Here is a 23,471-nt window from a genome sequence, read left to right as displayed (position 1 = left end):
CCCTTTTATAAACAAGCCTTATTTTTCCTGGGAGTGCTCCCCATTCTCATATGTATGTTGATAGCCAAGATGGAGATTTTGGAATTGGTTTTGATCTCACTGGCTCTCTGGCCCCTCATTGAGTCGGCGCCTCATCCCAGGGATTCGTTGTCAGTAAAGTCTCTGGAGTTTGCCTTCTTTTCTATTCTTACGAATTCCATCAGCTCAATGTCTTGGTATTAGTCTGCTCAGGCTACCATAACAAAATACCATAGACTGGGTGGTTTAAACAACAGAAATATATTTTTCCCAGTTCTGAAGCAGATGGTGCCTTTTCACTGTGTCCTCGCACGCCTTTTGGAGGGAGGGAGGGAGCGCGTGGGAGCGCGTGAGCAAGAGTGAGCTCTGGTGTCCCTTCCTCTAACTGTAAGGACACCAATTCTACTGGATTAGGGTCTCAGCCTTCTGACCCCATTTAACCTTAATTACCTTCTTAGAGGCCCCGTCTCCAAATGTAGTCAACATTGCAGGTCAGGGCCCCCACATACTAGTTTGGTGGTGGTGGTGATGGTGACCTGACTCAGTTCATACCAGTCTTTATTTTGTCATCCCTGGCTCATAATAGCTCCTTACTAATCCCCATTCTTCACTCCCTTCACCAGTTCTTCTTGAATATGCAACCAGGCTCAGTCAAGTTTTTGCTTTTAAGGTAGTCTTCCTGAAAAACTCCAGTGATTCCCAATAATTAGCATTTTGCCAAACTTCTTAATCTGGTGTTTGATTCCCTGGCCAGAGCCTACCCTGGTCAGAGCCAAAATAATTCTCTTCTCTTCCCCTTCACCACACACTTTTCGAATTATCTACTTTTTGTTCTATAAGCATTTGGTGTGTGCTCCCTCCCACCTCTAGGTCTTTGCCCACATTATTCTCTCAAGAACGTCTTTTCCACTTATTCAAATACTGCCCTTTATTCCAAGTGCCATACTCCATCTCCTCACCATCACTTCCACCCACAGTGATCTTTCTCTCTGGGCTTGGATTATTTTTTCAAAGCAAGTGTGAACACACTCCTCTGTGTGTATGTCTGCATTCCTGATAGAACTGAGAGCGAGTACTGAGGCTGTTACTTCTGTGTGACCCTCACGGTGCCTGGGGCCTCGTAGTGGTGGTGTCCAATGTTCTCACTGCAGCTAGGTGGATGGATGGATGAAAAAGAATGACGCTCCTTTGATGTGGTTTTCTGAGAATCAACTTACATGTTATCTCGTCCAAGAAAAGGTCCACAACCCTACCCCCATCTCTCTCTCTCTCACACACAGCAACACATTTTAGATCTCCGTATAACTTTCACCACGGTTTGTCTTTCCGACCCTCCATAATCTTCTAAACTCCATAGATGTAAGAGACTATTTCTGTCTTGTTCCCCAAGTTAGTGTCTGATACATGGTAGGCACTCAGTAAATATTTGCTGAGTGAATGGATGAATGGATGGATGGATGATTTTGGCCTCACATCATGGAATGAAAATTTTTGGAGCCTATGGTATGCCTAGCAAAGCGCATGCAGGCAGAGGAAGACCTGCTTAGAAATAGCCATTTTTTCTTACTATGAGGCATTCAGGAAATTGCACACTAATGTAAAAACAAATGTGCTTTGCTTTATATATGGTATATCTTAAGTTAGACTGATAGAAAACTGAAAACTCCTGTTTCTCATCTGCGTCACTTCATATTCACTTATGACCTTTGACACACGGATACACATCTTCCATAGTTGTAATCAATCTACATATACCATGTTTTTAACTTAACATTATTTCATCTGTGCACATTGATGTAGTGGTGTTCTGACATGTTAGTACAGTTTGTTGAGCCAGTCCCCAAGTATTTGATGTTTGGATTATCTCCAGTTTCATTATTGCAGAGAGTGTTACAAACATCTTTGTATAAATTATTATTTTTTTCTGTTGGCTTCTTCTGATGTATATTACCAAAAGGAGGAGAATGATCAGATCAAACTGACTTTAAAAACAAAGAGCATAGAACATCAAACTCTACTCACTAAAAGAAAAAAAAAATAATCAATTTTTTGGCCCTTGTTTGTAATTGCAATTTTGGGTCATAACAGTTAAGAGAAAGGCAAAAGAGGAAGAAGGAAAAAAATTCATTTATTCAACAAATATTTGAGCACCTACTGTGTGCTAGGCACTGTTCTAGGAATTTGGGATCCTTGAGTGAATAAGAAACCAAAAAAAAAAAAAAATCATCCTCTAGTAGGGCCTTTGTTCTAGTGGGAGAAGATAGGCAATCAGCATAATAATAGATGAGCTAATTATATAATAAGCTGGAAGGTGATAAGTGCCATGAAGAAGGAAAAATAGAGCAGGTTGAGGGGAATCAGGAGTGATGGAGAGACAATGGAGGGATGTGGGTTGTGATTTTAAACAGGAGTTATTGCGTAGGCGACATTTGAGCAGAGACTTAAAGGAGGTGAGGGAGTTAGCCATATGATATTTGATGGAACAGAATAACAATCAGAGGAAGAGCTCCTGGCTAAAAATGTTGCTGGAAAAGCTGCAAGGAGGCCAGTGTGGTACAGGTACAGAGAAAGTGAGGGCAAGAGCGAAGAGGGCTGAGAAAGGCCAGGCAGGGGCCACATCAGGTAGGGTTTTGTAGGCTCTTATAAAGACTGTGACTTTTACTCTAGATCCCAAAGGAGTCTGTGGGAAGGGTACACTGGACCCGCTTTCTTTGCTGGCAGATGCTAGACCTGTCCTTGGCCCATGGTTCCAAGTCTCTGAGATGGGACCAGGGAATTGTTATTTCTGACAAATTCTTTAGGGTGATTCTGATTTGTAGGTTTGACACCACTCTTTCAGTTCAAAGATTCCATTATTCTAAATTAAAAATAATTTAATAAAAGGAAGTAAAAATTTCATAGCATCCCCAAACGTTGGTGATTTAGAGAGTTTGGAAGTTATCTAGAAAATTGGGGCCCTGGGGTTAAGTGACTTGCCCGAGATTATACAGTTATAAGAGGCAGCAGTGGGTTTCAGATTTGCTCTCCTCACTCTGAGTTCAATGAACCTTCCACTTTACCAGGCTACGTAATACACTCTCTCATTTCACTTATCAGGTGGTTAGATTTCCAATAAGCTCCACCATTAAGAATGTAGTTTGAATCCAGAAGCTCTGTAAGGTTGATTGGTTGATGAAATGTTTGGTTATCTAAAGATCAACCAGAAAGCTGCTATTGTTTTAACCTTTTTGGTTAAGAATCGTTCAAAATGTATTAATCATATTTTCTGCTCCTTTAGAGGAGTTCTGGAAGAGTCGTGCCATTTTAGAGTGGGAAAAGACCTTAATTGTTCATAATCTTGCAGTGCCTCTGGGTCATAATTCTGAAATAGGGTCTGATTTGACATCAGTATAAAACTTGCAGGCCATTCAGCTGACCCTGGACATATCTGAGGTTTACTTTTTGAAGAAATTTCTGATTTCATTTGCTTTCTTTTGATTCATTTCTTGGACATTGACTGTAATGGAATTTTTTTCCACTTAATTTAATTTTTTTATAATGTTGGTTTCTCTGGCCCTATTATGTAACTTGAACCTAAATTTTTTATCTGCAGTGTCTGAGGTTGTAGACTTTGCTGTAGTCCTGGAATGCACTGAAATTGTGGCATGGGAATCAGTCCAGAAATCACGTCTACAAATAAGAACTCAGGCCTCAGAGATAAGCAAGGGGAAGATTTCAGGTCAACCATTTCTTCTCCACTTGCACACTTCCACATGTTTCAGTGACCAGAACTGTGCCAAGAACAGGGCAGGTCACACAGTCCCACTGAGAACACTAGGTGGAGATTCTAGGGACACATTTTTTCCCCTTTTACTAAGCCAGAATTGGCAGTAGGAGCTGTGTCTGAGGAAGATGTTGGAACTCTTGCTGTTCTGGGACTGGGAGCGAAAATGTATACCTAGTGCAGTCCATTCTTCTGCTCGGAAGAGTTGCATTCAGGGAAAGGTACTGGTCCCAGTACGCAGCGTTTCAGTTAATATGCTACAGCAGCTCTGTACTGTTTGATGGTTACCTTGATGTTATCTATTCTCTTAGGGCTTAGTCGTCGTCTTCTTCTTCTTCTTCTTCTTCTTCTTCTTCTTCTTCTTCTTCTTCTTCTTCTTCTTCTTCTTCTTCTCTTCTTCTTCTCCTCCTCCTCCTCCTCCTCCTCCTCCTTTTTTTAAATGTAGAAAGTTCAATCTAAGTTGGTTTCTGGGTGACTTGTCCCTTTGTGATTCAGCCTCCAATATTCTCTACCAGAGAATTGGTAGGTAGATTGCTTGTAATTTCTGTTTTATCTTCTTGTCTTCAAAAGCCTCAGCCAGTGACTGGCCCTTTTCTCTTCTCTGGGTGGTTTCATCATAGTAACCACATTCCTGAAGGAAACTGAAGTAGACACTGTGGACACTGTGGCAAAAGAATGAACATGGCTCTAAGTTTCAAAAAGAGCTGTCATTGGTAGCTTCTTGAAGGATGACTGAAATGGGAATATATTTAAGAGAATCATAGATAGGGAATGATTAACTCCTGGGATGATTAATCGGGGATTGGTAGAGAGAGTAGCAGTTCTGCAATTTAACTCTGATGGTGTTTGCTCAGATTCTGGACAGTCCCTTGGAAGCAGAGCAGATGGCAGTCATGAGACCTGGGCCTTTTTCAAATGATTATCTCTATATTGGTCTTGACCACTTAATAGGCATGGATAAGGTCATGGATCCAGGGAGTCTGGAGGGAACTATGGAGGAAGCCAGGATGCTGGGAGAGAAATCCTTAGCACTCCAGCTGGGGGAGAGCTGGCCGCTGAAAGCCCTCAGATCAGCTCTTGGCCTCCTAAGGGGATGGGCTCAGCTGAAGACAGCCACTGTGCCCCAGGTTGCTGCGGTGGCCTACAAGTCAACTTGTGGGAACATGAAGGCCCATCCTACCACCTCACCTCAGGACAACTTTGAATTATGGGTCCCAAGTGCAGAAATCCCCCCTGCAGGGACAGTTGAGGGTTTCCTTAAGACCATATCCTAGCTTGGTGTGTCAACCTGCTCAACCTCACTCCCCATCCCCCCTCCTTCCCTTACAGTTGTAGATTCCAAGGCTTCCTAATAAACTTTTTTGCTTGCTAAACACCCCTGCAGAATCTGCTTCTTGGGGAACCCAACCTGCACAGAAATTTTATGAGCAATTTGCCTGTCCCTTAGAAATACAGCCTAGACTTTTTCTGCAATAACGGGACACAGCGAGGTGGAAAGTTGGAGTACTAACTGAGCAGCAGAGAAACAAAGATAGAATTGGGTTAGACCAGTGCTCTCTCCTCTCTGTATTTGCGTTTGTGATGCGGGGTGACATGTTGCCTCTCCGTAGAGGTTAGGAGCTGTCATTTGAAGTCTCCAGCCACTCTAAAAGTTGATGCTATGGAGAAAGGAAGCGAAGAAGCAAAGAAATGATTGCAAATTGGATACTTACTCCTTTGTCCTTAGCGTTATGGCTCTGTGTTCGTGCCCTGGCCCTTGTTTGTAAACAACGCTACCCTGAGTCCTTTTAAACCACCCCGTTTCTCCCCCGGCCACTGTGGGGGCAGGCAGGGATCCCTCAAGGAGCCAACCAACGCATGGCATCCCTGAGCCACATTCCATGTTATGGAGAGGCTGCCCGGCAGCCTTCCATCAGCCTCTCCAGGAATACCTCCCGAAGGTGTTCTTCATTTTCTTTGAGTGAAGCTTGCCCCACGTGTGCCTCCCCAGGGGAGGGAGGGAAGGCGGTTTGGGTGGCGGACGGTGCTTGACAGCGGGGACCGGCCGGGGTAGAGGCCCGGGGAGACGGGTGACGTCCGAGCAGGGGCCGAGGGCTGCGCAGGAGGGAGCCCAGGACCTCCCGGGCGGCTTCCTTCCGTTCCTGGCGCGGGCCTGGGGGCGTTTGTGCCTAAAGGCCTTCCGCGGGGCCTCCCGTCCCCGGGCGCGGGCCTGGGCTTCTGGGGCTCAGCGCACGGTCGGGTCCGCACCCGGGCCCGCGCTCGCCCCCGAGCTCGCGGGGAGGCGCCCAGGCGGGCGGGCGGGCTCGGGCTCGGGCTCGGCTGCGGGCAGGGGCGTCCGGGGTCCCGCTCGGGAGCGTGGGAAAGTGCGCTCGCCGGGGCCCGAGGCACCTCGCAGGCTCCAGGCCGCACAGCCCGCAGGGCCGGCCCGGGGCGCGCGGGCGGGGCGGGGCGGGGGCCCCTGGGGAGCCCGGGGCGCGCCCCGAAAGTGGGGGCAGAGGGGCGGGGGGCGCGGGGCGGGCCGCGGGGCGGGCTCCGGGCGCGGCGGGGCGGGCGGCGGCGCGGGCCGAGCGGGGAGGAGGGGAAGGCGGGGGCGCGGGGAGCGCGTCTGGGGGGCCGCGGCGCGGAGGGTGGCGGCCGCCGGTGCGCGCGGGGCGCCGTGTGTGCGCGCTCGCCGCTCGGGGAGAGGATGGCCCGGGAGGGAAAGTTGGGGGTGACGCGCGCAGCCCCCGGAGGCGCCCCCCGAGCGGGCGGCTGCGGGCGCGGGGAGCCCGGCCGCGGGATGGGCTGCGCCCCCAGCATCCACGTCTCGCAGAGCGGCGTGATCTACTGCCGGGACGCGGACGAGGCCGGCTCGCCCCACCGCACCTCCCGCGTGGCGCGCGGCCCGGCGGCCCCCCTGCACGGCCTCCTCGTGCAGACCGACGCCGCCGACGCCGCTCCCCCGGGCCGCGCGCCGGGCGCCCCCCGCACCGCCCGCGTCCGCAGGGCCCGCGCCGAGCCGGGAGGAGGCGGCGGAGGCGGCGGCGGCGGCGGCGGCGGAGGAGGAGGCGCGGCCCCCGCGGCCCCCGCCGCGACCACCTGCCGGGGCCGGCGGCGCCACTGCTGCAGCAGCGCCGAGGCCGAGACGCAGACCAGCTGCGCCAGCGTCCAGGTGAGCGGGGCGGCGCCGCGGGGCCACGGGAGGCGGCGGCGAGGGCCGCGGAGCCGAGCCCCGGAGGCCCCTGGAGGCCCGGGAGCCGTCCGGGGGGCGGGGGGACCTGGCGCGGCCGACGGCTGCAGCCCGAGCGGCGGGCGGGCCCCGGGCGGGTGCGCGCCCCGCGGGGAGCTGGGGGCGGGGGGTGCAGGCGGGCTCTGCCGTCCGTCCCGGCCACGACCCGACCCGGGGCCTGCTGCAAGCTGGGGGGGGGGGGCAGGGGGGATCAGCTGGGCTCGGGGAGGGGACCCGCCGCTGTCCGAAGACGGAGATTCACAACGTGCCCCCATTCCCCAGGACACTGGAATTCTGAGGAAGTGGGGGGAAAAGTGTTTAAGTGATGAAAGCAGTCACTAGCAAGTTCTTAACGATGGAAGAAAAACGCGTGTTTCCGTAGTGCCCTCCTGCACCCAGAACACTGTCACATTCAAGAGAATCTTCACGGGGTGAATCCGGCTGCTGGCCCCCTTGATTTTCTAGTAGACAGAGGGACAATGGCACATCCCGTTGTGCAGAGGGAGAAATACATCTTCATGACTCCTTTTTTAAAAAAAGATTTTATTTATTTATTCCTGAGACACACACACACACACACGCACACACGAGAAGAGAGAGAGAGAGAGAGAGAGAGAGAGAGAGAGAGAGGCGGAGACCCAGGCCGAGGGAGAAGCAGGCTCCCCGCGGGGGTCACCATGCGGGACTGGATCCCCTGACCCAGGATCACACCCTGAGGCCAAGGCAGGCGCCCAATGGCTGAGTCACCCAGGCGTCCCCATCTTTACGACTCTTAATGTTATTTAGAATCATCGATTTTACATGGTCCACAGATTACCAGGAACCATTAGTGCTGGTATTTGGCAACAAAGATTATGTATTTATGTTTGAGACTTGTTCAACAGTTGGCCACTGTGAATAGGCCCCTAGCCTTCCCTGGATATAGTCAGCCTTCAGTGGAGAGGTGAAGAGAAGGATGGTATGTGTTGGCTTCAGTCTGGAAGACCCAAGAGCTTCTTCTAGTGAACTAATTATAATAAGATCTGATCTTGTAACATGAAGCTTAACAGAGTTTATTTATAGTTGTAGTGTTTCTCTGGTAATAGTCATCTAATATGATAATATAATTATCATGATAATAAAAAATAACATTTACTGAGCATCTACTATGTACCGGATATAAGCTTTCTTTTCCAGCCTTTGAATCTTAACCATGTGACGATAGACTATCCAAAGACTGGACACCTGGATTCATGATAGAACAACTTACCAGCTGAACATTTGTTATAGGGGCATGTGCCAAACACTGTATTTTTCTTTTGTCAAGCTTCCCCCACTCCCACTGGTTCACAGAAAGAAAAAGAAAGGAAAGAGAAAAAGAAAGAAAGAAAAAAGAAGGGAAGAAGGAAAAAAAGAGAAAGAAGGAGAAAGGCATTAGGAAAAATTGCAGGGGATTAAAATGATATATTTGGTGAAATAATTAAATAGGGATATTATTTTTAAAAATAGCATTTTGCCTTTTTGTTGAAAAGGCAGTTTAAAGATATTGAAGTAGCTCAGAATGCTGAGAACTTGTGAACTCTGATAATTTTTTTTCTGGTTGTACAAGAAAAATTGTATATTTCTGCCTTTTAGAGTAGCAAGGATCCCAATTTAATACCTGGCAACTCTAGATATTCCATGTTTGTCTATTGAAAGAAAGAATAATGAATGAATTCATTCTCTGTGTTTTAATACATCCCTCAAGAGGCTGCTTAGCAAATGGAGGAAAAACTGGAGGGAAAATGAGTCCCAATTATTAGCAGCTAGTATAAACTTGTAGAAATATCATTGCTTCTTGGCTGAAGTGTCAAAGGCTTGACCTGAATAGGAATTTAACTCACACTGCTTTATCAACAGGACTTCCAAATAAGAGCTTAAATCGTTCTAACCTTTTACTAAGAATGTTGGGAATGAAATTGCTGGGTCAGTGATTCAACATTAATTTGCACATGTAGGTCTCAGAAACTATATATTTGAAATTATATTTGAGACCAGAATTATTATCTATATAAATCATGCAGAATTATCATCACAGAATTGCTTTAAAATAGTATCCTTTGAGGGCTTGTGACTATTTTTCAGTCTTCATATGTTCCATACACTTTTGTGGACTAGGTAATTTTATAAAAACTTTGCTTGCATTTCTTTTGAGAATAAGAATTCTTCTGCTTTAGCAGTTTGAGATAGTTGCTAGTCATGCTCGCATCCCCCCACTCCCCTTTTCCAAAATGCTCAGGTGAAAAAATAAAGTCCTTGCCATTTGGTCCTGTTTACAGTGGTGTTGGGTCATGATAGTTTGTTTTTTAATTTCCTCTTTGTACATCAATTATAAACCATATTCCCATTATCTACTTGGTCCTGGTATTCCCCAGAGTGCAAAAATGTGTGCTTGATCTCTGTCTGTCCTTTTTCTAGCAATCATTCATCTCATTAAGCTTTTAGAATGATGAAGCATTATGATGTCAAACATGATGTCAATAGGAACCTTCCTGAATACCTAATTTATATAAGAAATTACAAACATTAATAATTCATATGCAGTACAACGATATCATATGGGTTTCCATTTCTGGTAAGAAGTTAGATTTGTCTCCCAATTGCTGTAAAAATGCAACTTCCTTGTAATTTGTCTCCTTGTTTTCCTTTTTAAAAATAGTGCTCCAACAGGAGACTCCTGCAGAATACTCACTCTTCATACTGAGCCAGTTTTATTATGATTCTTGTTCAGACATCCTCAAGGGGGATGGTCTCTCTGGGAAGATGGGGGGGGGCGGTTTCTTACAAGTCTTCTTTTCTCATACCAGCTGCTGCAGTGGGGAGGCAGCCCGACCAGGCAGCCAGTTGTAGAGAAGAGTGTTGACAGTACAGCCAACGTGCAGCCGTCTCTGGGTGGGTTAACCGTTTTCCGGACCAGGCACAGGACGTTGTTAGTTTTCAAATGACTCTGGGTGGATGGGCACATCGCCAGCTCCCTCCTTTCCTCCGTTCATTGTGACCGTTTATTCACTCAGCCAGTGTTTGTGCCAGACTGTGGTCGATGCTAGGGAGTCAGTGAATATCCACGAAGTTTGGTAAGCAAAGCCTAATGAGGATGGTGAATCTTCCGTAAGAAGGTGTGCCCGAGTCAGCGATGAATGACTTCTATGTTATCTGGACCATGGCTTCCTGAATCAGTGAGGATAATACCCACTGGACTGTATATAAAAGGAAGATAAATATTTTACTGGCTTTGTGGTCAATATGATGATTAATAATAATAATTAATAATTTTTATAGTAATTTCCTTGGGGGAGGGGTAGAACTATTGGGGGAAAAAGCCATTCGTGTTTGTTCTCTGAGTCAGTATTCTCTCGTGTACATCAGAATCACCTGAAAGTCTTCTTAAAATGTGGATTGCTTGGCCCCACTCTCAGAATTTCTGGTTTAGTAGGTCTTGAGTGGGGCCTGAGGATTTGGATTTTTAACTAGCTTCTAGGATATGCTGGTGTGGCTCTTAAAAGAATTGAATTGACTGTTGGCCAAATGAATTCGGTTGGGGCTACCTCTAGCAGAGTGGATAGTATCACATGCAGTTGGGCGGACTAGTCATAGCCCTGCCTTCATCATAGTTTACTTCTGTGTGGGCAGCCTGCCATCTCCATTCATGAAGTCAAACTCTGAGCGTCCATGGCTGGCCAGAAAATCTCAAAGTGAGGAGAGTATGGGCCAGGTAGCCAGTCCACTCTGGATCTTTGAGGTTTGACTTCCCTTCAGGATCCACTGGTTCCTTGCTTTTGCCATCGCAGCCGCTCATATGCCTCTCTGCCCTGCTGGGGCTGTGTCCTGCATGGTGGGAAACTGTGAGGCAAGGAGGAGCTTAAAACGGGTTGATGTGACACGATATGGGCTCATATTCAGTTCTTAGCTTTTGGAGTCTTGCTGATCCTTTTCACCATATTTTTCATCTTATAATGGGGCATAAAGTTTAGTAAGCCAGAGTGAGTCTTGCGAGTTGCTTTAGTAAAACTCAAATTTATTTTCTGCCATAGCTCATTTCATCACATTCCCTCTCCCTTCTTCCAACATATTAAGTATAGTCAGTGAGCAAATCTTTCTAACTTCTGCTGCTTTCCTCGGTAGTTAAACTAATTTTTAAGAAATATCAGGTAATTTTCCCTTTTGATTTTGTTAATTAAATCCTCAAGCCAGAAAGTATAACGTAGTATAGATGCTGACTTTCAGAGGTGATACTTCTCTACAGAAACCCCACTGTGACCACCAGGCAGGACTTGGGCTAGAGCAGGATGGGACATGTTGGTGAGAACAGCACAGATCCTATGGTAAGCACCAGGTCGGTGAGGGGTTAAGGCCAAGAATCAGAATAGGAAGGAGGCGGTGAGTCCTATGGAACCAGGCAGGAAGACAGAATCCAGAGTCTGGAGGAGCAGGTGACAGTTCAGGGCCAGGTGGGCACTGGAAGTCGGGGGCTCAGCAAAGGTGACCGCTGTCAAGTTAGGTCGAGACTTCTGACTGGGGGACAGACGGTGTTTACTTTCTTTTCTGTTTGAGCTTCTCTGCTGAGTGTAAAGAGCTCAGTGCCCACAGGAGATGCCAGTGACCAGTCAGAGGGCTGTAATTAAACCCTGCACCTAAGTGAGGCAAGACTAACTCCTTATCTTCGCCACCTGGTCAAATGGTATCTGGGCAGGAAATAGATCACATATGTACAAGGACTTAACTTAATCTAACGAAGAGATTGTTTTAGATGTGTTGGCCAGATGAAAGGAAAGCAAGAAATGAAAAGGAAGCTCCCTGAGACTAGAAGAGGGTACTGTGACCACCTCGAAGAGATAACAGTAGGGAATGGTTATGGGAGCTGGAGAACCCAAACTACTGGTCAGAGAAGCCCCCAGAATCTGTGGTCTTCAGGAGAACTGCAGCGACTGGGGGCCTGGGCCTGGCATAGAGAGCTAAAGGAGTAAGTACCTCCATGCTATTGTTTTCTTCTCCATTGATCTACAGCCAGTACCATTTTTGCCCAAACATATCTGGAAAACAGAGGGCAAAGGAGCCCGCTGATTGAGGTTTTCCAGAGCAGGACAGTGTCCTGACCATACCCCAGAAGGCTCTCTGTAATAAGTATTAAAAGATGTTGAATATCGTTGGAGGTACCCTGGGAAGCTCAAATTGAGATGGGGAATTTTGATGATTTTCTGAAATAATGGCATTTTTAAATGGCCACTTAATGTATTGTTTATGTTTCCCATTTAATGACGAATAACATTAAAATATGTCCAGTTACCTTGTTTGGAGACCTTTAGGTTCTGCTGAAAACAAATCCTCCTCCTCAGTTCGCTCTCTACCCTGACTTTGCTCAGGTACTTTCTTAGTCAGCTTGGGCTGCTATAACAAAATACCATCAACAGGGTGCCTTAAACAATGGACATTTATTTCACACCGTTCTGGAGGCTGAAGTCCAGATGCAGGTGCTGGCAGATTCCGTGCCTTGTGAGAGCCTTCTTCCTGGATTGTAGATGGCCACCTTCTTGTTTCCTCCTCACAAGGCAGAGAGCAGGCAAGCTCTGGCATTTCTTCCTCTATGGGAAGAAATAAGCCCATCATGAGAACCCCACCCTCATGACCTCATTTAAATCTAATTACCTCCCAAAAGTCCCACCTTCACATAACCATCAGGATTAGGGCTGCAATGGGATTTTGGAGGACACAAACGTTTGGTCTGTGAGATGTGTTTCTACTCTTTCTAAGTTCAATGTTCCTTAAGTTGGAACCCAGCTTAGCCAGTTTATTATTACATTTTTGCTCGGTTTGTGCTTTCCTACTCTCTGCACCTTTTCTCCAAGCCTGGGAAAGTTGATAAGCAAGTTTTACTATGTGTTTATAAGCTGATATGTTCAATAAAGAATATGTGTATTTCACACAAACTTAAAAATGTTTAAATGTGCTCAGGAGTTCATTTTTAGAAATAGGTGTTACCTTTAACAGTGGAAGTCTGGGTAGTTATTATGTTTTGAGATAGAAAATACCCTTAAAAATATTTTTGATTTGTTTTTATTTAAGTTTGATTTGCCAACATATAGTATAACACCCAGTGCTCACCCATCAAGTGCCCTCTTCAGTGCCTGTCTTTTTAACAGGTTACAGTAGAGATTAGTTTAGATTTGGTTCTTGATAATTTTGTCTCCATTTTCCCTTTTCCTGCTGGTGGATAAAAGCCAGCTTTTGTGTAGGATTATGACGCCTTACTCTTTACCATTATCTTATTTCATCTCTTCCTTTCTGACTCCTTAGGGACAGTTTACAGAAAAGTAGTTGAGAAGCTTGTGATTGCTATAATAAAAATCAAAAGATTCTTACTTTTGGATAATCCATCAATGAAGGAATATTTCATGGTTCCCTCTTATTTCCAAGATGATTCAAATTTTCATGTTTGGTTGGTACATTTTGCAACAAAGTGTGTAGAATGGATGTAATAATATCAAGATTTATTCAAGTCCTTGCTATTTGCTACCACTTCATAATCTACATAAAAACACTATGAGCTACAAATTGTCATTACCATTTTACAAATGAGGAAGAGGAGTCTCCAAGAGGTGGGATAAATTGCTCAAGGTGAGGGTTGAAATTTGGATAGGAGGTTGTCTGAATCCAACTCCAAATCCAACTACTAAGCTTTACTGCCTCTCACACAGGTCTCTCGAAGGCCAAGCATGACTGCTGCTGGAACTGTGGAGTTATTTAGAGCAGAGTGGTGATAAACTGGTGGTAGAGGCGAGGGCAGTGGGGAGGAGGGCTCATGGGTGAGGTTTCTCCTCCTCTACACGCATTGTCATGCCTTCTCTTAGCTTGAATTGACATGTTGTTTTGAGATGATTGGAGAATGTAGAATGCATACAATGGAGGAGCTTTGGCAGACAGTTGTCGTTGTCTTTAACTGAACATAGTCCTTGGCAATTTGTTAAGTATTGTACAAATATTAGCTCTTAATAAGCTTGCAGTTGCTATGATGTCTGGTTTTGTAATGAAAATGAGATTTTGTTTATTTAGATTTTTAACATTTTTGAGCACATATTTGTCTTTTATTGGAAAATGTATTCCACTTACAAGTAGATTGATTTGGCCAATGTAGGTGACTAACTGGATTTAAATATAGATGTGATATCTTGAAGCTTTGGAAACTGCTGCCACAGACACCGGTTTGGTCGCATAGGATCTTGCCAGTTGAAGGTGGAAGCTGGAGTTTGGCTTCCATGAGTGTTGCACCTATACAAAACTTCTGCCTCTAAAGATCAGGGCCTTGGTGTTATCTTGATGGTTCTGTGTGAAATTCTTTGGCGTAAATCTATAACCAAAATAATTAGTCTACAACTGGGCTTAAAGCCATTTTGCACAAGCTCTGTTGGTTTTTATATTGCTGCATTTCAGTGCTGTCGGATGTAGTATACTGTTGGAAAAAAACGATATGTTGTGAATGTAAGGCCCCTTTTTCTCTCACAGCGGAAGGTGTAAGGATTAGCTACAGGGATGGAGTTGCTTATGTGAGTCACAAAACTGAGAGAAGACCCTGAGTGTTGGAAATTTCTACAGGAAGACACATGAAAGATTTTTTAGCAACCTATCATGCAGGGTGACATGGATAAAAAGAAAAGTGCTGTTTTCTGACGTCAGATCCACAAATAACATTAAAGCTCTAGACCTGGAAGGTGATGAGTTCAGAGTGGTTGAGGCTTTTGTCCTCTCCAGGGTTCCTGCTGAGTCAAGTAAGAGCAATGGCCAGCTGGAGAGGAAAGGTGGTGGAGGCCAGTAATGACCCAATGGCCCCACCTGCCAGTGGTCTGGGGGCCATTCAAGACTCATCTCACTTTCAGCATATGAAACTGATTGACAGTCTTGGCCTAGAAGCTGGTTGTGAGGAAAGCAAAAGCGGCTCTATCAGTTGATGCTTCAGAAGCCTCAGTAGGGTTTTGATCTGAGCCATAGTTGGAACTAAAAGTTTTTCTTTTCCCCACAATTTAATACAGACTTGGGCTACAATATCTCCTTTCCAGTGTTCCCTTGAGAGGGTGATTCCCAAAACAGTCATGGCCAGATAAAGGTAGAGCAGAGCAAAGGATCAGCTGTGTCTGTGGTGGGCAAGCACTGGTTAATATGGCCTTCCGGGAGTCCTCCAACACGCGTGTGCGCTCTGAGAAGTGGTGCTGGGGCGAGGCTCAGGCTCATGGCTTTGCATGAAGCTTCCTGCCGTCTTCCTCTCAAGGCTGAGTCTGCAAAGCCAGTTCCGGGACCCTTTTCATATTGGATCTACCCCCACCCCACAAGCCCTTCTGTCCCTGTGTTCGACTTCCCTGTCTGCTGAGTCACCAGCATTAGCCTGGGTGAACTCTCCAAAGCCCAGCACCTACCTCTCTCTGCGGTGATCTGGCCCCCTAGGACCTCGAGGCTACAGAGACTTGAGGACACCTGAAGAAGCCTTCATCCCTTTGGGAGGAGCCGGTAAGGGGGAGGGGGTATGGTCCATTCTCCTGACCCACCTCAGGGTATTGGCAGGCTGGCGGGTTGCAGACACATTCTCTTCTCACCTTTGGGGAGCTTTTCAGGAAGGGGGAGAGAGATAGGGTAAAAGTCCAGGACCTCTTCTATGTGTCAAAAGTAAGAACTTTGAATAATAATAAAAAAAGGACAACCCTTGCTTTTATATGCAGATTATGTGACAAAAATACTTTGTAAGCCATCTAGTTGGTATTGGGAAAGGATTTTCACATAGAAGCAGCGTTATACATGGGATTTAGGTTTCTAGGTTAACCCAAAAAAGTATTCAGACCATTATGTAGCTGGAATATATTTACAATGTTGTGAAAGAAACGTAAAATTGAATTAGAACTAGAGTTTCTTTTGTACACGTGTCCTTTGGGAGAAGCAGGTTTAATTAGAGGGTGATGAAGCAGTTGAGGGAGAACCTGTGATGTTCACCTCATTCGCCTCGGGGAGTGGTTCTCGAGAGTGGTGTGGTTCTGGTGCCTGGGGGTTGGTGTTCAGAGGAGGTGAGGGAGGGAGCTGGGGGCAGCGACCAGGACCTCCGCAGAGCTATACTGTGACACTGTCCTCTTTTCATCGTGCTAATTCACTTCCAGAGGCACTAAAGGGGTATAGCTTGTTTCTTTAAGGTGCTTATTTTCTGTTTTATCTACAAATATATGTGTATATATCTTTTAAGTCTTAAGAATTCTTAAAACAAACAAACAAACAAACAAACAAACTCAAAACCATTATACACCAGAAAACTGAATGAGTACTCTTTTAGGTCAGGCTGCAATGACAAAACAAACAACAACAACAAAATGCCATAGACTGGATGGTTATGGACAAGAGAAGCTTACTTCTCACGGTCCTGGAGGCTGTGAAGTCCAAGGTCAAGGTGCCAGCGGATGCGGTGTCTGGTGAGCAGCTGCTTCCTGGTTCATCAGCGGGCATTCTCTTACTATGTCCTCGACCGGCAGGGTGGGGAGGGGACGCCCTGGGATCCCTTTTGTAAAGGCAGTAACCGGGTTCCTGAGGGCTCCACCCTCAAGACTTGTGCACTACCTCCTAATACCATCATGCTGGGTTGGGATTTCGGCATATAAATCTGGCAGAGTGTAAACTTTAAGTCTATAGCAACTACTTAATATCAATTGATTTTTCTCATTGCTTTAGTAGTTTTTACAGTTGGTGGGTATCCAAAAAAAATTCACTCATTACGATTGATAGATGTATCTCTTACGTCTCTCTTAATCTATAGGTTCCCCATCCCTCTATCTGTATACTTGCACTTCATTTATTGAGGATGCTGGGTTGTCTGTCCTGTGGATTTTCCCCCATCTGCATTTGACTCTTTGCATTCCTAGAGTGCATCTAATGTGTTTTTGTGCCTTCTGTGTTTGCTAGAAACTTGCAATTAGATTTACAAGTTTGATCAAATTATGCTCAATTTTGGGGGGTGGAGGTGGGTCAAGAGTACTTTTTCAGTGATGCTATGTTTTCACAGCAGGAAACACACGGTTGTGTATTTTTGTTGTTGTTGTGATGCTGACCGGTAATAATGATCATTGCTTACATTCATTTGTCATTGGGGGAGTGTAAACTGGTGATCTTCTGGTTGTATCATTTCTTCTGATTAGCTGCAGTATCTCTAAGAAGGAAAACTCACCAACTAGTTGGCTTCCCTGGGATACAGTTTATGTAGGGAAGGCAGGTTGAATCCATCAGTCTTTCCTCTTGTTTCCAGTTTTCAAAATAACGAGTTGATCTTCTTTTCTAGCATTCTCCTAAGGTGACAAGGATTTTTGTTTTGTTTTGTTTTACTTGTTTCTTTGCTTGCTTAGAATCATTATGAATCACTATGGATCGCACATTTATTTGATGTGTGTTAACTCATTGCCATGATTATACTTTAGGTGTTCAAATTGCCAGTTTTTGACCAGAGGGAGCAAATTCAAATTAGGAAGGCACTTTCCTTGAAGAAATAGTTTCAGCTATGTTGATTGAGTTATGTCCTTACTCTGAAAGCGTTCTTTGTAGATGAGGGCTTGCTGAATACCTGTAGGTGAAGGTGCACCTTAGTGCCTGCGTTGCTGGTGCTAGTCTCCTACCAAGCCTCTAATACCCTGCAGCTTTTGAGAGGATCCAGTGTATAAGGCCTCACTGCAGCTCCTTTCATGTAATTTTTGTGGCTGCAAAAAATACAACCTGGTATTATGGGAAGATATTCACTGGCCCAGGCTTGAGTTCTAGCTCTGCCCTATACAGGCTCTGTGACCTTGGAGAAGCTGTGTAACTTCTCCTAAGATGGGAATAATGCCTTGTCAAAAAGATCCATGCAAGTATCACAGATGTACAGTCCCCGTAAACCTTCTCAGTTCCTGTCAACGTGTGTACGTGTATGTGTAACTAGGTCTTTGAAGTCTGGAATGTATTTTACACTTACAGGACATCCCAGTATGGACTAGCACGTTTCAAGTGCTTAATGGCTGCATAGTAGCTACTGCTTGGAGGAACAGAGAATTATAATGGACGAAGAGAGGAAGAAAGTAAAACTTCACATAAGAGTTCTGAACTGAGCAATTACGATTTGATGTTGTAACTTGACAGGGAGTATAGCACAGAAGTTGGTTATTTGTCTCTTGGTTCTCAGCTCCATATTTTCCATATTCTCCTTTGGAATATGTGGGGCTAGAAATCTACAAAACTGCATCTTCCAGATTCTCTTGCCAACTGGTCTCCTCTTAGATTGTGCAAGTAGGAGGTACTGGTAGGAAATTGGGAGTCAAGGAATGGAAGATATATTAGCAGTGGCTCCTGTGAAGGAGCAGTGGTAGGACTTTAACAGTGATGGTGCCAGCATCTCTGATGAGGAGGAGGGAAGGCTTGTGGGTACCAGGCCAGGGTTTCTGACCTCTGGAGGTTATCCTTTCATATTGTTTCTCCAGCTCACTGCCATCTTCTTTTGGCTCTTTCATGCCTTCCAACACCTAGTAAATAGTTCTCTACAATGATTCCTCTCTGCTTAATATATATACAGTAGTTTCCGTTTTTCCCACTGGATACTTGGTATCTGAGGACAGAGAGAACTAGGTTATAATCTCATGTGTGCCACTTACTTTGCTCTGTGACTTAACTTTTCTCATTTTCAATTTCTTCCCTTGTTTAAGGAGGATAATAAAAGCAACCACCTCATAGAATTGTTGATATAATTTACGTAACATCACTGCTGGCTTTGAACATCACTCTCAGTTAAGTGTTGTCTACGGTTGATAACAATATACAAACCAACATTTGAAGGCTTGTCATTTAACAGTTTTGATTATGGTAAAGTTCAAATACATACAAAAATAGAATAATATAATGGAACTGCATGTACATATTACCCAGTTTCAACAGTTATAAAATTAAGCCTTTTCTTTTATCTACACCACCCACTCTCCCCCCTACTCTGGGATTATTTAAAACAAATCTAAAATACCATATCATTTTAGCTGCAAGTATTTCAGCATGTAACCGTAAGAGATTAGGACTGTTTAAAAAATAACCACAGTGCTGTTAGCATACCTAAAAATTAAAATAATTCCTTAATATCATCAGATACCAAGACAATGTTCAAATTTTCCTAATTGTCTCATAATATCTTTTTAAAAAATTGTTGTTTGAATCATCTTTGGAATAAGATCCACTCATTGGTTGATGTGTTTCCTAAGTATCGTTTAATCTGTAGGTCCTCCTTTCTCTCTTTTTAACCTTACAATTTGTGTGTTAAAAATACTGGGTTATTTGTCCAGCAGACTTTCCCACAGTCCGGATTTTGCTGATTACATTCCTGCAGTTATCATATACCATGTTCTTCTGGTCTTCTTGTTCCCTATGTATTGGTACTTCCATCTTGAGATATTTTAGTAGGATTCAGGCTTATTTACCTATTTATTTCGGCAAGACTACCTGATAGGTAGTGTTCTATATACCTCCATCAGGAGGCACATAATGTCGGGTTCTCTCTGTTTTTGCTATGTTTGATGATTGTTGCCTGGAACTGTTAAATCATTAGGGATTACAAAAATCTACCATTCATATTTTCCCCCTACACTACTTCTGGAATGCTTCTATAAAGAGAAACTCCCTTTTTATCAACTATTTGATTATCCTGAAGTACAGTTCATATGAGAAAGATAGGATAAGTATTTGATTATTTTATTATTTGGCAGTTTTTAAAATAGTGATTTGATTTTTACCATCCTCCAGTGATGTTTTTGGTATTGTTATAAACTGATGAGTTTATTTTTTTTTTATTTTTTATTTTTTTTTTAAACTGATGAGTTTATAAATAAATATTAGATGTGTCCCAGCCAGGGGCCATTATTATTCTTACTGATGCTCAATTGTCCTGTCTTTGGTACTGGGAGTAGCCACGTTGGCTCCTAGTTATCTTTGATAACTAGGTTTATTTGCTTGATGGTATGACAAGATGTTCCAGTTCATTGTGTTCTTTCCCTGATCTGGAATCAGTAATTTCTCTCAGGAACCTCATTCTTTTTATTGAAAGATGGGATTTAGAGACATGATCTAGGCAGTGGTATGGTCATTGCTAATGGGCTGGTTATTATTTCTTGGCTTCTTAAGTGGACATTGCCAGGAAATAAATATTTTTTAGAGATAAGATGTACCACAAGTTTATACTTCTAATTCCAATTCAAATTTAGGACCACAAGGCTTTACTTCAACCTCATTAGTCTTACATTTCTATTTCCTCTTCCCATGACATAAATACTGATTCTTGACAACACTGGGATAATTTCTCATTTGTTCTGTCCTTAATATACCCACAACAGTCTCAGAATCATCACTGAAAACAGCTTAGTATTTTTTTCCTAGTTATTTTTGACGCTAGAGTATATTCTACTAGGGGACGAATCAGGAGAATTAATTGTGTTTTTAAGTTGTTTGAATCAGTTCCTTTTTATGTAGCAATCCTAACAGTGGAATGGTTAGTGATGAACTCACAGTTATGAACAGTTATGTTCATTTATTTCATTTTACTTTTGATTATTTTAAATTTTTTAAAAATTTAATTTGGTTATAATAATGTAAATTATTTACATGGTACAAAGTAAAATCTTTACCATATGGTATATTCAGAGACATTTAGATTTAATCCCTGTTACTTATATTCCATGCCCTCCGTCCAATAGGTACATATATTTAAAATTTTTATAGCTTTCATACTATCGTTTTAATTACACACAAAGATATGTTTATGTCCTTCATTTTTTAGATAAAATGGTAACATGCTAACTCATTTTTCTACATTTGCTTTTTTCACTTAATATATCCTGGAGATAACTCCATCATAATTAGTAGATATTCCTCATTCCTTTTTTAGCTGCATAATGCTCCATTATAATCTTACTATAGCTTATTTAATCAGCCCTCTATTGATAGTTTTTGGATTATTTCCATTATTTTTTGCTATTATAAGTGTTGCTGCAGAGAATGGCCCTATCCCGATAGCTTTTTTTTTTTTTCATATTACAAAGTCTAAATTTTTTTTTACTACCAGTAGTGAAATGTTTTTTTCCAGAAAAGGCCATATTTGCTAATCTGGGGCATTAACTTCTAGCCTGTCACATAGAGAACTGTCACCGGGCCCTTTAGTTCTTTAGGAATTGTAAATTAGTAATATAGGTTTTGCTCAAGCTCCAGCTTAGTCTCTCCAGCAGAAGCTTGTCCTGTGTGTAAAACCTGCTCTTTCTGCTTTTAAATCAGCAACAGTTTCATTTCCTTGGAGATGAGGATTTCACAGACAAGCTTCCTAGAGAAGGCTGGTCCCCGCAGTGGTAAACATCTGTGGAATACTGTAATTCTTCCTTTTCGTGGCAGCAAAATGGTTTGCCTTTTCATCTTAGTTGAGAGTTTCGTGTGTTGACACAGTCATCAACCCTGTCAGCATCCAAGGAAAGCTGCAGGAGGCTCGGCATCAATGAGAGAATTTCCTTGAGCCTTCTTCATCAGGATTTAGAACATAAGTAATTCCTTATCTTAATTTTAATCATTAAGACCTAAAATCAAATTGTTGTTTTTTTATTTTTAGAAATTTAATGCATGGATATATATTCTTTTATATGTTTTTTCTTTTTTCTTTTTCTTTTTAAAGATTTTATTTATTTATTCATAGAGACACAGAGAGAGAGAGAGAGGCAAAGGCACAGGCAGAGGGAGAAGCAGGCTCCATGCAGGGAGCCCAACGTGGGACTCGATCCAGTGTCCCCAGGATCAAACCCCGGGCTTCATGCAGCGCTAAACTGCTGCACCACCGGGGCTGCCCATTCTTTTATATGTTTTAAGAAGATGATTCTAGAGGCGCTTGGGTGGCTTAGTCAGTTGAGCGACAGACTTTGGGTTTTGGCTGGGGTCATGATCTCGGGGTTGCAGGACGCGATGCTCATTGGGGAGTCTGCTCCTCTTCTCCCTCTGCCCCTCCTGCCCTCATTCTCTCTTTCTTTCTCTCTCTAAAATAAATAAATCAATCTTTAAGAAAATAAATGATTCTATTTTTGTGGTGGAATCACACGTCTGATCTGTGGATGCTTTTTCGAAACGTGTTTAATATCATTTATAAATGGGTCTTGTTTTTTCCCTTATATAGATACATCAACTTTATCAACTAGCAATGCTCAATGTAGTTTCTTGGCTTACAAGTTGTATATAAGTGAATGAGGAAGTGCCATGAAGTTGGGGTTTGACAGTGGGGAGAAACTGACAAGCAGAGAAAGTGCAAATATGAAAGAATGAGAGAGAAATTGGGTTGGGGGGGCGGAAATGCAGATTAGAAACAGAGATGGAAAAAAAATGATATAAAGAGTGGATATACACCTGTGCATGTCCAAAAGAGACACTCTTAAAGGTGGAGTACCTTCACTGTGTGTCATTAAAAGAAGGAAGCCAATTGCTTATCTGTCTGTTAAGGAGAATCAAGGTTGGGTCACAGTTCCCTGTGTTAGCCATCAGGTGGTGCTGTCAAACTAAAGCAGCTTGTTTGTCAAAGGGAGAGTTTGGGTAGACTGGTTCAGTTCAACAATTTAACAAATATTTATTGAGGGTCTAACTGCATATCAAACACCTGTGTTAAACTTAGGAGTACAAAGGTGAATAAGATGACTCCTTCTGTATGGAAGTTTCTATTCTAGTTAGGATGGAGAGAGATACAAATAAGTATTTGTCTATTGCTATGCAACATAATACCACAGATTTAGTGGCTTAAGATACCTACATTTATCATTTGTATTTCTGTGGGCCAGGAATCCATGTATAGCCTATCTGGGACCTCTATGTCAGAATGTCTTACAAGGTTGCGGTGTGTTGGCTAGGGCTTGATCTCATCTGCAGACTTGACTGAGAAGAATCCTCTTAGTCTAAGCTTAGTGACATGGCTGTTGGCAGGATTCAATTCCTTGCTGGCTTTTAGAGCGAGGGCTTCAGTGCTTGGCTGGCTGTTGGCCAGTGGCTACCATCAGTTCCTTGCCTCATGGACCTCCTAGACATGGCCTTCATCAAAGCCAGCAAGAGAGACAGTCTGCTAGTAAGTTGGTAGTCACAATCTTTTATAGCCTAGTTGTAGATGTGACATCCAGTCATTTTTGCTGTATTCTATTGATTAGAAACAAGTTATTAGGCTAGTCCATCCTCAGGAGGAAGGGATTGCACAAAGGTGTGAATACTAGAAGGTGGAAATCATTGGGGGCAATATTAGAATCTGCTTGCTATGCAGGTTTTACTATAGCTCTGTAGTGTCTGAAAGAGGTAGGGTTCCCCAGGAACATGAAGGAAAAGTATCTAGCTCAGCCTGGTATGGAAGTGGCTTCTCAAGTAATGCATTGTCTAAGTGTAAACTTCTTGAAGAACATATAAAGATTAATTTGGTGTGTATTAACTTGGTAGTGG

General features: G+C 43.7%; 1 protein-coding gene across 7 annotated transcripts in view; it reads left to right on the top strand.

Annotated features, from left to right (window-relative positions):
- PDE8B (phosphodiesterase 8B) overlaps window positions 1–23,471 on the top strand; it is a 304,031-nt gene that overhangs the window by 19,062 nt on the left and 261,498 nt on the right. For 4 of the 7 annotated variants that reach the window (XM_038532496.1, XM_038532497.1, XM_038532498.1 and 1 more), the window contains exon 1: window positions 6,561–6,932. The exons of the other annotated variants lie outside the window; for them this stretch is intronic. In XM_038532496.1, coding sequence (XP_038388424.1) covers window positions 6,561–6,932 — 372 coding nt within the window. Of the gene's footprint in view, window positions 1–6,560; window positions 6,933–23,471 lie in introns of those variants that run through there. 7 annotated transcript variants of the gene reach the window in all.

Source organism: Canis lupus, chromosome 3, assembly GCF_011100685.1.
Source record: "Canis lupus familiaris isolate Mischka breed German Shepherd chromosome 3, alternate assembly UU_Cfam_GSD_1.0, whole genome shotgun sequence".
Lineage (NCBI taxonomy): Eukaryota > Metazoa > Chordata > Mammalia > Carnivora > Canidae > Canis > Canis lupus.
This window is presented reverse-complemented; position numbering and strand designations above follow the sequence as displayed.